This window comes from Nothobranchius furzeri, chromosome 6 (assembly GCF_043380555.1).
Source record: "Nothobranchius furzeri strain GRZ-AD chromosome 6, NfurGRZ-RIMD1, whole genome shotgun sequence".
NCBI classification, from domain to species: domain Eukaryota; kingdom Metazoa; phylum Chordata; class Actinopteri; order Cyprinodontiformes; family Nothobranchiidae; genus Nothobranchius; species Nothobranchius furzeri.
Genome location: NC_091746.1, coordinates 46,053,856 through 46,070,214, shown reverse-complemented (window position 1 = coordinate 46,070,214; position 16,359 = coordinate 46,053,856). Strand labels below are relative to the sequence as shown.

The following is a 16,359-nucleotide window of genomic DNA, read 5'->3' as shown; positions in this document are numbered from 1 at the left end:
TGGGAACTTTTGAAATTCAATTGTGGAACAAAGTAATAAAACTCAACTCCATATGAAGCATTTAACGGAGAACTTTGTTTTTTTTCACGTCTCCTTGGAAACTTAAAAAAAATTTTGTTTGTTTTTTTTTTTTTTTTTAAAATTTACTGGTGGATTTGTCTTAAGGACCAGTTTTGTTTTAAGTAAATTGTGTGTGTGTGTGTGTGTGTGTGTGTGTGTGTGTGTGTGTGTGTGTGTGTGTGTGTGTGTGTGTGTGTGTGTGTGTGTGTGTGAGCTGCCTACTGCTGAAAGCAACCGGACAAATTAACACATTTCTGCTGTTGTACAGAGCTAACATGGAACAGAAACTCCTGTACAGAAGAAAATCATTAATAAAAACAATCTAAACTCACCTTGTTTTTGTTTTTACTGACCAGAAAAGTTGTTAAATGAAACTAAACATGTTGATAATGTTCATTTCATGGTTATGGTTAAAATGGAAACCATTAAAAACAAATAAATCAAGGTTCATATTTTCCACATTGAAATCCTGTCAATCAAAGTCAATTTAATGTTAATTCAAAGTTTTAAAATAAAATTCTGTGGAACTTTCTAGGCCCAGTGTGTGCTTTATATGATTATTGCATCAGTTTTACATGAAATTACAAAAAACGTTTACAAATATGTTTTTATGATGATTTACTGTGAGTAAAACAGTCGAAAGGAGCCCACTATTTTGCAAAAGTTCTACCAATTCAATTTTTGAGTGTACAGCACATCACTTTTCCCACATTTTGTCATGTCATATCCTTATTCCTGAGATAGATTAAATTTATTTTTTCCCCAAATGCAACACACCATTTTGGCATTCATACAACCATTCATTTTTCTCTGTTAATCCGGAGTCGGGTCACGGGGGCAGCAGCCTAAGCATGGAGGCCCAGACTTCCCTCTCCCCAGCTGCTTGGGCCACCTCCTCTGGGGAATCCTAAGGCATTCCCTGGCCAGCCAAGAGATATTGGTTCCTGATGACGTATCTCCTAGGCAACCGTGGCATGACCATGACATCAAGGCAGGGTTCCTTGGCATAGAGAAACACCCACAGTCTCATCTGCATGCCCTGGGTCTTGGATGTGTCCAGAAAACCTCATGAGGGAGGCAGAAGGTATCCTAACCAGATGCTCGGCCACCTCAACTGGCTCCATATTAACAATGTGAAAGGAATGCCCCCCCACCCCCATATTTTGGTTAAAGGAAAAAAAAACTAATCACATGTACCTATGTATTCACAACACAGCACATTCAGTCACACTCAAGTAGAAATATTTCTGCTGCTCTGAAGGTCCCAGATGAGCGCAGTGGCCTCCATCATCTGAGGCATCCCTAAAGTGAAACTCCAGCACCCTTTCAAGCAATTGTAGGAATTTCCCCTAACATCCAAAAAACACTATTAAAGGTGTAGTTCACTCGTTTAATCAATGCATTTACACAGTGGCGGCTGGCCAGTAGAGGGCGATAGGGCGCCGCCCTCCCAGTTTCCCCTGTGTTTTTAATTTTTATTTTAAAAAATAAATAAAATTAACAATAATCACATATTCTAAGTTAATTGTGTGTTTTGTAACAAAAATAAATCATATATATATATCTATATTGGTCTCTGCCGACGAACTGGTCTTGCAGTACACAAAGAAATGCACAAAACTCATCTGCTTCAATACTTGGACTCAATTAAACATACAAAATCTGCTTTCTACTCTGGATTGGTTTCCTCCAATGAAGGTAACTCTAGGACTCTGTTCTCAATAATGCGCAATATTTTTCATCCCCCGGACTCTACCCCCCCCCCCCCCCCCCCCACCTGTATTCTGCTGACTCATGTAACTCTTTATTAACCTTCTTTATTCAGAAAATTGCTTCCATACACCAGCAATTAATTCCAAGTTCTTCCCCTCCCCCTGAGATTTTTTCACCCGGCCAGTCATTTTGTTTCTTTCTTCTTCCCACCTCATCTGAAATATCTGATCTTATCTGTAAATCCAAGCCCACCACCTGCTCTCTCGACCCCCTCCCTACAGTTTTGGTTAAAACATGTCTCACCTCCCTTCTCCCTCTCATAACCGCCATAATCCTCTCCTCCCTCTCTACCGGTATTGTTCCCTCACTTTTCAAAACTGCATCTATTACTCCAATATTAAAGAAACCCGGCACCGATCCCAATAATTTCAATAATTTTCGTCCCATTTCAAATCTTCCCTTTCTTTCAAAAATCCTTGAAAAAATAATCTCTGCTCAACTCTATGCTCATCTCACGCTCAATAGCCTCTATGAGCCCTTCCAGTCTGGCTTTCGTCCTGGCCACAGTACAGAAACTGCACTCATAAAAATCACTAATGACCTCCTCACTGCTGCCGATACTGGACTGCTCTCCATTCTCATCCTCCTCGACTTGAGTTCAGCCTTCGATACCATCTCTCACACCATCCTCCTCCATAGATTGTCTTCCCTTGGCATTTCTCATACCCCGCTTGATTGGTTCCGTTCATATCTCTCTGGCCGTACTCAGTTTATTCAACTAAAATCATTCACTTCCCTTCCCTTCCCTGTCACTACTGGCGTCCCCCAAGGCTCTGTTCTCGGTCCACTCCTTTTCATCACTTACCTTCTTCCCCTGGGAAATATTTTCCGTAAATTTGACATCCATTTTCATTGGTACGCGGATGACACCCAGCTCTATGTATCCTCCAAACCCTCCTCTTCACTTCCTCCTTCCTCCCTCACCAATTGCTTATCTGAAATCAAAGCCTGGTTCACATCAAACTTTCTCAAACTCAACAGTGATAAAACAGAAATGTTACTTGTCGGCACTAAATCTTTACTATCCAAAATCCACAGCTTTACACTTCCCGTCGACAACTCCTTAGTTTCCCCCTCCCCTCAGGTCAAGAGTCTGGGTGTCATCCTCGACTCCTCACTATCCTTCCAGTCCCACATAAACAATATTACCCGGTCTGCCTACTTCCATCTACATAACATTAACCGCCTACACCCCTCCCTCACTACTCACTCGGTCGCCATTCTTGTCCACAGCCTCATCACTTCCCGTATTGACTACTGCAACACTCTTCTCTTCGGTCTTCCTCACAAATCCCTCCATAAACTCCAACTTCTCCAGAACTCGGCAGCCCGCATCATTTCCAGAACTCCCTCCTTCCACCACATCACCCCTGTTCTTCAGCAGCTCCACTGGCTCCCTGTCACTTCCAGAATTCAATTCAAAATTCGTCTATATACATTCAAAGCCATCCATAACCTAGCTCCACCGTACCTCTCAGACCTCCTTCATCCTTCAACCTCCACCCGTTCCCTCAGGTCCTCCTCCTCCATCCACCTCTCAGTCCCACCTTTCCATCTGGTCACTGTGGGGAGCAGGGCCTTCAGCCGCTCTGCTCCCCAGCTCTGGAACTCACTTCCTCCTGACCTCCGTAACATTGATTCCCTCACTCTCTTTAAAACCAGACTCAAAACTCACCTGTTCCGTCTAGCATTCCAATAATTAATCTCGTTGCTCCAATCCGTCTGTTTGTTTTATGCTGTTTTATCTTTTATTGTTGTGTATTTTATCTCTGTAAAGTGTCCTTGAGTGTTCAGAAAGGCGCTGTTGAAATAAAATGTATTATTATTATTATTATATTGGTCTCTGCCGATCTCTGCCGGTCTCTGCCGAGCGGTGGAGGCTGTGAGCTGTTTTTCAATTGCCCAAACAAGACGGGACCAGTTGTCCAATTGCTGACAAGAAAATCAAAGGGTAGGAATGGGAATTTATCCAATCAGCGTCGACGTTGTTTCAGAACGTTTCAGAAGCATGATGGGCGATAGAGCTACCGCCAAGGCTTTCGTTGGTGTTCGATAGAACTCGGAGAGTCTCGACTCCAGCACGTTTTTGGTCGTGACTCGTGACGGTCATGACGCAGACGTAGACATGGACGCCAGTGCGCCTACAACATGGATACCGGATCTCAGCAGCCACTGAATTCAGTTCGGTCTCTTCTCCAGTATCCGTTCGAGAGGAGAACTATGGTGGAAAAACTTAATGTCAAAGAGCTTGGACCAGATCAGCCCGACGTAAAGATAAGCCAGCAGGACAAGGAGAAGGGTAAACTGTACACACGACGCTTCTCCCAAAATTGGTACACCAGGAAGCAGTGGCTAGCTGGATGCAATCACGCTAATGCGTTATTTTGCTTTCTGTGTTTGTTATTCAAAACGGCTGGGATCCACAGAAGGTGGATGTGGAACTTGTGTCTCATTGGGGACTCATTCATTCTCTGACTGAGGAATGCAGCGCATCAGTGCAGCAGCCAACAAAGAAACGGAGGACGTTTGGACAGGGAGAACAGCAGCTGGGTGCAGAGGTGAGCTGTACATTACATTTCTGTAAACAAGACAATCAGAATCAGAAATCCTTGGTTGTCCCACAAACCGGGACATTTGTTTAATAACATGTACATTGTTTAATGTGCAATAACTGTAAAAACTAATTTCAACACACATACCTATTATACATATTTAATCACGTAAAAGTGTATTTCATGTAAATTTGTACATACATCAATCTGATTCCATTTTACTTGTTACACTTCTGCTGCAGCAAACAAATTTCCCAGCTTTTGGGACAATAAAACATTTCTGATTCTCAATTAGATGTTTTTACCTCAAATGTAAAAACATCTGATTGAGAATCAGAAATGTTTTATTGTCCCAAAAACTGGGAAATATGACATTTGTAAGAGGATACTGATGACATTATTTCCTATGAAAGTGTTTCCTATGTACTTATCTGTTGTTTTTTTATTTATCTACTTTAAAGAGGATTAAGACTTTCCTTGAGGAACACCATGACACAAGATGGGCTGAATGCTCTTGCCATGCTCTCCATGGAAAAAAAGCTTGTCACAAACATTCCTGACTTCAATAAAAAGCTAATCGAGAGCTTTGCCACTCAGAAGGACAGAAGGGCAAAATTTCTGTACAAATGAGGTATCACACACACACACAAATGCATCCACTTGATCTTTGTATAAAGTTGACCTTGGCACAACACTCCAGAAATATTTAACAGTGTAAATTTCTGGCATTTTGTCTAAGTAGTGTTTACTACCATTACTGTAACAGTGACCTGCTCATAATTTTTCGTGTTCACTCAAATGTTGAAATTAAACAAAATGTTTTTGTTACTTGCCTCTTGCATTGCCTATTTACCATTTATGGTCATGTTATTTTATGTGCAATTTAATGCAGTATTTTTCAACCTTGGTCTGCAAGGCAGTGTGCCAATAGTCAGACACACCTGGATTAATCAGTTTGTCCAATGATGTAAGACAGGAAATAAAAGAGCTGTGCTTAATTCAGGAAATAGTGAAGTTGTGCAGAAAGCACAAGTTTGTTTAAAAATAAAAAATAGCACAGCCCCACCAAAAATATTTTTCACCAGCCGCCACTGCATTTACAGTCTACTAGGAATGAATGCCTTGCAAGCCTTTCTCTGGGAAAAAAGCTCAGATGTGCCTGTTTCATAAGACATAAGACAAAGGACAACAGACAAACCAAGACACAGGACTGGCAGGGTTTAAATACACTAGGAGCAGGTGAGGCAGGTGCAACTAATTAAACACTAACACCTTGGGGAGTCGAGACAACCAGGGCTAGGGAGCAGCACGTGACACCTGTGTGAGCTCCGATTGCTGGCTGTAGCTCTGCCACGACTGTTTACTAAGCTCTTCAGGTAAATAGATTCCACCTTGCACTCAAAGCACCATAGGTGCTGCATCTTATCAGCTGGTGGATGTTTTTTTTTTTTTTTTTTTTTTTGGGGTGAATCAGCTTTGTAAATGTCACCAGTGGGTTAAATTATTTTTCTTTTCTTTTTTTTTTTTTTTGTTGTTTTTATTTTTTTTACCATGTCTTGTCTGGCTGTGAAGCAAACAAAATTAATGTCTGAATGCTGGTGACAAGCCTTACAGATTTACTTTCAGGTGGAGCATCAAAGCTTCTGCTTTTAATGTCAAGCCTGGTACTTAAAACTTTATTGTTATTGTTTTTTGAATGTTTGTAATTTCGACCAAACATGGAGAATACTTATGAGAGCACCATGAGAGCACCTGTGTGTACACACACTTGTATATGTACGGTTTCTCTATGAGCGCCCAATAGAGAGTGTGAGGGGTCACAGATCTGCCCCCCAAAGATGTGCAGGAGAAGGAGGGTGCTCCAAGTCTCAGAGATTCAGGAGCTGCCCCAGAGCGCAGGGACCCCACTGGGTTAAATTCAGCATTTCCCTTTGTTGGCTTTTATCTATTCTGGGATGTTTGGTCCGTTAAAGGTGTGGAACATTGAAAAAACATGTTTTGATTATAAGCAGTTTTCCATGCTGACTGAACATGTAAATATGATCTGTTGTAGGCTTGCTGTGTTGTGTCCACCACTAGGGGGGAGCCTAGGATAGGAGTTCAGTCTGTAAGAGAAGGAAAGGTGGAGGGGATGAGATGGAAATGGTTTCCTGATGCTGAAGCTAGTTCTAATAAAGCAACTCTTGCCTACTGGTGTTTCATCCACGTTTGACCATAACAACTGACGAAGATTACGTATGTGTATCAGAGCATTGCAATTAAAATACACTCGTTAAAAATCCTGCAATGTGATTTCCTGATTTTTATTTAAAAGGCTGTCTAACGGTGGGAATGCACCTACAATGTTCATTTCAGACCCCTCCATGATTTCTAAGGGGGATAACTTGCTAAATTGTTTGAAAACTTTTGTTCCTCACTGTACAACTCAATACAAATATGACACAATACAACAAACTATGTTTTATTGTGTTTGACTAGAAGCTGGCTTTTAAGTAAAAACCTGCTAGTTTAATACTTTTAACTGGGAGTTGTTTAACCACTATATCCTACTAAAACAAGCACTGACTTTTACTTACATGAGAAACCAACTAAACAAAAGTAAATTCTGAAGAAATATGAAGAAATATTCTGAGGAAATAAATGAATTTATTTGATTTTAACAAATGGCTGCAACATAACAAAGAGTGGAAAATTGAACTGAACACTTTCCGTATCCACTGTATGTATAAGCGTTAAAAAAAGTACACACACAGATTACTTAAGAATAATGTTTATTCAACGGTAAATCTTCAGTAATAAATAAATGTACAGATCATTCAGTAGACAATAAAAGTGTGTGTGTGTGTGTGTGTGTGTGTGTGTGTGTGTGTGTGTGTGTGGGGGGGGGGGGGGGGTCATTTGTGGACGTTATATTGCCACGTTGGGTGAACAGAGAGACAGAACCGGGTGAGACAGACTAACACAGAGAGGCAGATAAACAGGTGGGTACAACACACACTCAAGCACACACACATACATGTGTACAAAGTATTGCATTTTTCACCGATTGGGTCTCGTTTCTCTGAACACTTCAACAAACTCAAGTCAGTCGGCCATCACCACGATGTGCAAATCAACCATGAACTACAAATACAGTATTGCATCACTTCAAAGTGCTACAGAGATTGGTGCCGACAGTTCTTGAGAACAGAGTTTAGTTGAGACCTCGAGCGTGTGTGTGTGTGTGTGTTGTTCCTGTACGTCAGGACTGTTGTATGCTTGTTTTTTGCGTTTTGTTGGTCCAGCACAGTGCACAGCTTAGCCTGAATTAACACTAGTAATGTTTCAGATAGTGATGTCATGAATGGTGACGAGCAGAAAATCGGCTGCTTTTCCTGTGCTTTTGTTTTTGCACCGATTCTGGTTCTCGGGGCCGATTTCTGATTTGAGTTATGATTGTGTCAGATTCAGAGGTATCTAAGGACTATAATTAACAAAATACAATATTTTATGATTAAATAGAAAATAAATTAAAACTTCTGCATGGAAGATCTGAACTGTGAAATGACTTTTTGTTTTTAACCTATTTTATTGTTGCTTGGTATTTACAGACCAGGATGGGATGTTTTTAACTTTTAGAGCACAGATTACGCTGATCTATCTGATATCTGGTCGATTCTCTACTCTTTCACAGTAGATTTATATTGTTCCTAAAAGAGTGTGTCAGGGAAATTATATATTAAAATTTTTTTTAAAAAATTAAGATTTTCTTGTCTTTAAAAATCCATCCGATCTGTTTTTAGGGGTCTGACCAACATTCAGAAATCCTGCAGATATGGACGCAAGAGAAATGAACAAAACACCACTTTATCTGGAATGCCAAAGTCAAGAGGATACCTTTATGAACAAGGCACAAACATCTTAAAGGACCATCCAACGACGATGTACATTTTTTCCATAGCTAAACATTTTTCAAGGCACCAAAGAGGAGCCAAATGTGGAGTTTAATTCAGAAAACAAACAAATGGAAATTCACATCTTAAAAGTTAGTTTTTGGAAAATGATCAACAGTTTAGGAAATTTATAGTGGATAAAGGATAGAAAAAAAATACACCAGCATGGTCCTTTAAGTCTTCCAGCACTCGTAAGTTTGACCCAAAAAGAGAATCTTTGCCAAAAAACGTCTTAAATCTTCGGCATGCATCTTATTAATAATAATATACAGATGTATATTGTTTTTAAATTACCACTTAATTCCCCAAATTTTCAGCCCTTTCATCTAAAAATGAAGAAAAAGAAAATACATTTTCTGGGCTTCCCACATCCGGTCAGGGTTTTCCCGGTCCATTTACAAGGACCCCTGCCTTTTTTTGGCATCATATTTTATTTATTTCAGACTAAGAGCTGAGAAGAGGGTGCAGGCGGGCTTCAGATGAGAGGATGAAGAGGAGGGAGGAAGTATAAAAGAATGAAAAGGAGATGAGAGGGGAGGAGGGTGAGGCGAGGGGGGAGGAAGAGGACGTCTGAAGGACAGGAAGCTCCGGTCGGATCCCCAACAGAACACCTGTCACTGAAGAGGCTCCTGCTTTCTGTCACCAACTCCCCTCCTCTCTTTTTTTTTCATCCGTTCCTTTTGTCGGGCAGCAGGAGGGACACCCAAAGAGGAAAGAGCGGGTGCTTGAAATTCCTCCTTCCTTCCTGTGTCCATCTCCTCTCCTAAAGACCTCGTCTCCATAGCAACAAGCTATCTTCATACTGAGCTTATTCAGTCAGTAGTTGTGGGTGTGTGTGCTGCTCAGGCCTCTCTGTGCTAGACCGTTTGTGTAAGCGTGTGTGTACATCGGAAGAAGGTGAACCAGTCCAACACTCTGAGTGAACTTTGTCACAAAAACAAGAGTGGAAATCTAATTTTTGGTCATCTGGAGTAACGTCTTGTGAAGATGAGCAGACCGTTGGCTGGTTTGTAAAGTTCAGAGAAAAAGAAACAACAAAAAAAGGTTTTTTCACTGTGTTTTGAATCAGGCACCGTGACGCTCCTCAACTCCCTGCCGTGGAAGCTTGTGGTCAGTGAGACTGGATTCTCCTCTGGTCAATGGACGCCCAGTCTGTGCTCACTTAGTGTCAGGGGAAGGGCCGTGCATCAGCAGCCGGGCGAGGTCGTGAGGGGGCTGTGATGTAGGTAGACCGGGTTCACCACAGAGACTGGGAAGTTGAAAATGAACGGAGAGTTGGGCGGGGCTGTCACTGAGGCGGTGGCTGTCGTGGACTTGGGTCCGAGCAGCGGGCTTGCCGTGGCCGCCGCCTCAGCTGCGCAGGAGGTGGCGAGGACCTGCGACTCAAACTGCAGCAGCTGTCCCATGAAACTGAAGTTGGGGGAGATGATGCTGCGGCGCCGACGCACAAACTCGAATGCTTCGTCCAAACGTACTCGCTTCCTCTTCATCAGGTAGGCCAGGCAGATGGTGGCCGAGCGGGAGATGCCTGCTTGACAGTGGACCAGCACTCGTCCACTGGAGTCCCGTATTGAATCTGTGAAAATAGAGAAGTCAGAGGTCAGATGTTTTCTCTATCACTAACAACAGATGATAGGATCTGTGAATATTCCTGACAGTCCATTTTTGGTTCTTTTTTCAAACACAGGTGTTTGAAAAAAGAACCAAAAATGGAATTAGAAACTAGACACAGTAAGAACATACCAAAGATGTTTCCTGGCATGTTAAAGTTCTCTCACTGTGCCTCTCTCCAGCCACAGGTGGCTTTAAACATTTACCAGAAGCATCACATGGCAACAAACTCCAAGCTGTGTTCACAGGCGAGTTCCAAAACATTTCCAAGGACTTTTAAAGGATATTGTGAAGTTTTTTCTTAAGTAAAAATAGTTCATTGGTCATTAAAAACCATTTTGATGGAGTTGTTTGCATAAAAGCCCTCTCACAATAAGTGATTTGAGCAGTTTTATTCCTGACATTTTCAGTACCTTCCAAAATGAGCCGTTTCAGTGCTCTGTCACTGCAAAAATGTGGTTCGCTCGTTTAATTAATACATTTGAAAGCAGCTTGTTTTATAAGAAAATAATTGCTAATAATAATAATGGATTAGATTTATATTGCATTTTTCAAGGCACTCGAAACACTTTCCATTATTCATGCATTTACACATTCACACACTTATTATTATTATTATTATTAATAATAATTGCTGAAGACAAACATTGACAGAAAACTTATGGGCGTTATCTTTTCCACATCTGGAGTGTTTATAGAGACAGTAGTGACCTGGATGATGGCACATAATGAGTCCTTTAACCTTCTCGCTTGAGTTATTGGGAATTTTGATAATGTTCAACAAATGTGCAAGACAACATCTCTCTCAAAAGGTACGTTTCTGACAGAGATGCAAACATGTTGAATGAACTGGAAGCTGTACGACACTCACACTGGAGCATGCTCACTGTTTTATGGTAAGTTTAGACTTTTAATTATCTGAATATACCTGACTCTGATATTCTATTCTTCATTTGAGGCATCTGAAGGGGTCACTGAGAATTTTATTCAAAAGTGACGTGAAATGCTTCCTATAGTCTATTTTATTTATTATATTATTAACTAATTATTCTCATGACTGAGTAGATTAGCTGGGGTTTAAAGTTAGCTTGTTAGCATTCTGTTGGCAGGCCTATATTAATGTTGCATTATGAATTAGGACTCAAATAATGGGTATATAATTTATTGCTGTTTAGCTTACAATTGAACAATAATGCAAACTAATCAGTGCTCATTTGGCTCTATGGCAACTCTGGTTTTAGGGATAGTCAGGGTTATTTGTTTGTATTTTTTATTATGAAGCTGCTTCTACTCTAAAGGGACAGTGTGTCTCTGCCATGAACCAACGTATTCATCTGATTTGAATACCTTTCTTATCAAATATCCACAAAAACAGCCGACATGTCTGACTGCTGGTATTTCATAGAAATAGTAAACATTCTGATAATAGCTTCATCAATTTTGTATCCCCAAATAATTTTTCTATTACAAACTAATGCAATTATAAATGCACATTTTTCCACTTGAACAAACTGTCCCCGTTTGTCTAGATCTGTTCACACCCCGCGAGTGTCTTTAACACACCAGATGTACGGCGGCGCCTCCTCTCAAACCTCCATTTCCTCTCCCACACGCCTCTGTGCCTCCCTGCAGCTTCCAACCCACAGCTAACCTCAAAGTGAGAAAGCAGCAAGTCACATTTACAGTAACTAGAGCACACAAGTGCAAATGTGGTGTCATTTGCATCTTTTTCACACTTCCTCTTCTGACTTATTTAGGGTTTTGCTACTTTAAGAATGCATGCTGTTGCTTATCATCAGGGCTTAGGTAAGAAATAGATTTACAGAAAATCTTAACCTCACAGTAAATATGTGATGGCTCCAGACCAGAAGATTCCAACTTGATACGCCTCGAAATTTAATCAAAATTATTTTAGGAGCAAGAATAACACACAGTCTAAGAATAGTGAAAGGTGTTTATGTAAACATTACTCCAAAAATATTCCTCCCATCCATCATTTGTTAGTGAATCACTTCCTTTTGTTGGTGCCGTCTTAATCCGGATCATTATGTTGAACACACACTCTCACACAGACAGACTTCAGGTGTCTCCACAGCGGCGTCTGTTCACCCAGTAACAGCGGATGAGTCAGACTCTGGTCCCACAGTAGCTAAGTATGACGCATACCAGCACCTACACCTACACACACACACACACACACACACACACACACACACACACACACACACACACACACGGCCTCACAGCGGATATGCAAAGCAAAAGCACACTCCACTTCCTAATACACCCATGTTGCACTGAACTCATCATCATGCAGACTAATGTCTTTTTATGTGCTCGTGAATTTGTGGCAGGATCAGCAGATGCTCTTTAGGGGAAGTACTCCAGTAATGAGGTCTTTTACCAGAACAAAAATGTAAACAAACTGATCCCCCGAAGAGGAGAATCCAAGAAGGAACCCCCCCACACAAAACACGTCATGTAAATGACTGACCTATGAACTCAATGGCCTCCAGAAACCAGCAGCTAATGTCTTCTTTGTGGTTGTCCTCTACTGGGATACACTTGTACTGGTACGCTCCCTCAAAGTGGTTGGGGCAGTCGGCCGACACATTCAACAAGGCGGAGATTCCGATGGCGTCTAAAACCTCCTTCTTTGAGGCGTGAAGGGCGCTGCCGAGGTAGAGGAATGGGAGGATCTCGACGGGGCCGCCCTAGACAAAAAAGATGTCAAAATTCATTTTTACACATCTGTTTTTATCTACTCAGAAAGGAGCATGCACTGAGCCAGAAGACTGGATCTCACATCGCTGAAGCTTTTCTGCCTCAAACCAAACCATTCATATGATAAACCTGCACGTCTTCACTCCTTAAGTAGAGCATGCTGCATGGCAGGATTTCCTCAACCCAGCAACACGTGTTAGCAGCTGCTAACAAAAAGGGCCGCTGTGCAGTAAACAAGCATGCAGCAGCAACTCTGAGGGATGAATATTTATGAAACATCTTAGGAAGTATCTGCAAGAACATAAAAAACACCCAGAATTTTCTCCGGTTTGGGTTGAAACATTCTTCCCTGACTCTGTTTTCACTGAGAACAAATTAAAACAAAAAGCTTTTATTTTAAGTGATTTTAGCTTGATTATAAATAGCAGCTAAAACACTAGCATGATCATTTTTTATCTCCAGAATCATAATAAATAAATTTAATGTCGTTTATGGTTCTTTGACGTGAATCAGAATCAGCTGGTATCGGGCCTCCAAAACCAGAATCTGTAGTTTGAACTCCAAACATTAAAACTACGACAGGAAGAATTGTTCTTTTAATGATTGTGAGAGGTCAGCTGGCCAGAGGAGGTTTATACTAGCAGGGTGACTTATTGACAGAAAGCTGTGTCTGTTTATGTCACTGCTGCTGCTGACGAACTTAGTACGGACATGGAGTCAGGAAATGATCGATTCTACAAAGAGGTGTGGAGCGATGAGGGCGGGGGAGTCGGCCCATCACGCTCACGCTGCCACAGGAAGCTGAAGCGTCTCTTTAAATGAGAATGCACTTGACAAAGACAAAGAAGCAGTTTTCTTGGAGAACACACACACACACAGAGCCAGGGTTGTCTTTGCTTCTGCCCTCGTGAATTCCAGGGGAATTAAGCCCGAATCACATGTGACTGTGAGCGTTGCATAAAACCCACAGGCTCTAACAACAGATCACTGTCTGACTGAACAAGGCCAGCCAGGTCACAGGAAGTGATCGAGCGCTGAACATTCACTCAAACAGCAGAAGAGAGCTGGTGATGATGAACAGTTGAAATTAATGAAACATGGAAATTTTATATTTAAATCTTCATAAAGTCAGATTTTATCAGCTGATTCGAGGAGCAGCTGGCAACTTTATACATTTGAGTCACACACATTAGAAATATTATTTTTGTGGACTGTTAATAGAAGTTAAATTCCAGTAATTCTAATAATGGTGTAAAGGTTATAAATGGCATCGGTTTTGTTTTGTAAGCTAGGTCGGTTTTTACCTGATCGTTGTGCGGCGTTCCACACGATGAGCAGGAGGAGTCCATGCTGGACTGGCTGCTGAGGGACGGGATGGATTTGGTCTTTATGCAAAATTCTGGATACTCAGTGAAAAATCGGTCGTAACCTCCTGTAAGCAAAACAAACAAAAACATCCACAAATATCAGACAGCGTGTTGCAAGAAGAATAAAGATGTATGGGTAGTTAGAATACATCGTGACTGAAATTTTAAGTAGAAAAATTAAGCCTTTGGTTATAATCTGCTGCAGGATTTTCTCTATTTGCACCAATTCTGGTTTGGAGGGCTGATACCAACTCTGATTTTAACTTATTATTTCAAAGAGCTATAATTAGCTATAATTAGTAAGATTATTTTTTTATCTAGTTACCATAGAACATGAATTAAAATGTTTTGGGGTTTAGGGATAAGGAACAATGTTGGATTTTTTTTTATTGCATCTTGATAGTGAGTTAACACACCCAAACAATAAATCTTATTGAATGTTGGACGAACTGGTCATGACCGGTTCTGATGATCAGCCAACTTTTAGGCAAATCTCTAATTTGTCATAAACAAACCTCCTCTTCCTGTTTGATTCAAAACCCCTTTTTTAAAAGTTCCCCTGCAGCCTCACCACTTCCACCAAAACCACAATAACATCGCTGCATCGAGCCAAACACACTATTGTGCTTTAGGGTTTCTGCATCAAAAGGGTGGAGGGATGCACCACTGCTCTGAGCAACATCTTCGGTTTCCAGATCCCTCGCTGCCTAAATACAAACCAGGGGTGTTTTATCTTTTTTTGTCTTTCTCTAGTTTCAACCTTCCCATCGGTGATTTACCAGATTCCTTATGAAATAATCCTGGCTGTTTCTGTATGTCCGTTTGCTTTGATGTGGCTTCTACGCATCAGCATTACCTCATTCACTCAGCTCCCAGTCATTGGTCTGTGTGAGTGTGTAGCTGTGAGTGAGAGTGTGTATATAAGAGGCATGCACCACTATGTATGTATGTATATATATATGTGTGTGTGTGTGTGTGTGTGTGTGTGTGTGTGTGTGTGTGTGAGTGTGTGTGTGTGTGTGTGTGTGTGTGTGTGTGTGTGTGTGTGTGTGTGTGTGTGTGTGTGTGTGTGTGTGTGTGTGTGTGTGTGTGTGTGTGAAATCCCTAGGACGTCTTTATTCTTCTTTAAGATTTTGTTTACTTGATGAAAAATGATCATCAGCTATTTTATTATTGCATCAATTTAATAAATATATTGCAATTTACTAAAATGTTCTAATTCTAAACAAAATGATATTCTTACTCCATTTCTGACTAATTGAAGCATTATTCTAAACGATCCTTTTGCCTATAATTATACCCTAACCTTTCATTCCTTCCATACAATGATATATAATTCTTTGAGTAATTGGATGAAAGGGCTGAGCTGGGATGACCAGCTGAAACCAGATGTTTACCTTTGAGCAGGTATGTGCGTGTTCCCTGGGAGTCCCTGTACAGCGTGTTGAGCACCACATTCACGGTGCTGTCCTCCTTCACGGTGTCCGTGTCCGGTGTCCGCTCGTCGTACAGCACCACGGCGGAGTACATCCCAGAGCGCAGGCGGAGGCGGACCTCCTCGTCCCCGGCTAGGACCTGGTCCAGGCTGAGCGCGGAGCCCTTGGCCCGCCTCCGGACGATGGTGTTGCAGCGGGCGTTGACGGCGCCACGGATGTGGCCCGCGCTGAAGGCGAGGAAGGAGCGGCAGTCCAGCAGCAGGCACTTATTAGCTCCGTCCTCCTTCAGGAGCCGCTTCAGCATCGTGCAGTCCATCTCACGCAGCTCTTCCATCGCTCCTCGCTCCAGCTCTGAGTGTGTGTGTGAGTGTGTGTGTTTGTTGAGGTTAATCTCGGATCCTGGATTCCCCTCCGCGCCTCACTTCTTTATCCGCGCATCCCTGCTCCTTGCGTTAGGTCCTCTATCCTCCCTGTCGATCTCCTCTCTGTACGTCTTTCCTCAGTACTCTTTTTTTTCTGTGTGTTTTTTATGAATGGGTGCATCGCGTCACGGCGGAGGTGACGTCAACCAGCATCGACCTATCACAGAGGGCCCAGCTCCACCGAGCCCTCTCCTCCTCTACCGTTCATTCATACACAAAAAAGATAGATATCAATGAAAGTGGAGGCGATTCAACAAAACCACTTCAGAGAAACTGAGAGGAGCCGCTTGAAAAGTGAAGTTTAATTGTTTCTGATCCAGCTTTTGTTTGTGGGGGAACTTGATCAGCCTTTAATCGTCTTAAAAACTTTCATGGGAAATGTAAACCCTGTTGTCTCTGAAGAAAACAGTTCAAACATTGAATATCACCCTGATTTTAAAACACTTTGTTCTTTAAGCTTTTTGAATATATTAACGAGCATT

General features: G+C 41.7%; 1 protein-coding gene across 1 annotated transcript; it reads right to left on the bottom strand.

Annotated features, from left to right (window-relative positions):
- Positions 1-7,139: 7,139 nt before the first annotated feature.
- Positions 7,140-15,992, bottom strand: dusp4 (dual specificity phosphatase 4). Its single transcript, XM_015976754.3, has 4 exons — positions 15,417-15,992; positions 13,957-14,084; positions 12,423-12,642; positions 7,140-9,893 (listed from the first exon to the last, which is right to left on the bottom strand). Exons 1-4 carry the CDS (start codon positions 15,787-15,789, stop codon positions 9,505-9,507), a joined length of 1,110 nt encoding a protein of 369 aa, XP_015832240.1. The 5' UTR covers positions 15,790-15,992; the 3' UTR covers positions 7,140-9,504.
- Positions 15,993-16,359: the final 367 nt, after the last annotated feature.

Excerpts from the sequence above, each read along its gene's own strand:
- dusp4 (XM_015976754.3), bottom strand. The coding sequence starts at position 15,789 with ATGGAAGAGCTGCGTGAGATGGACTGCACGATGCTGAAGCGGCTCCTG. Across the intron at positions 14,085-15,416 it reads ACGCACATACCTGCTCAAAG|GAGGTTACGACCGATTTTTC; the intron begins GTAAACATCTGG and ends TTTTGCTTACAG. Across the intron at positions 9,894-12,422 it reads GGAGGCCATTGAGTTCATAG|ATTCAATACGGGACTCCAGT; the intron begins GTCAGTCATTTA and ends CTATTTTCACAG.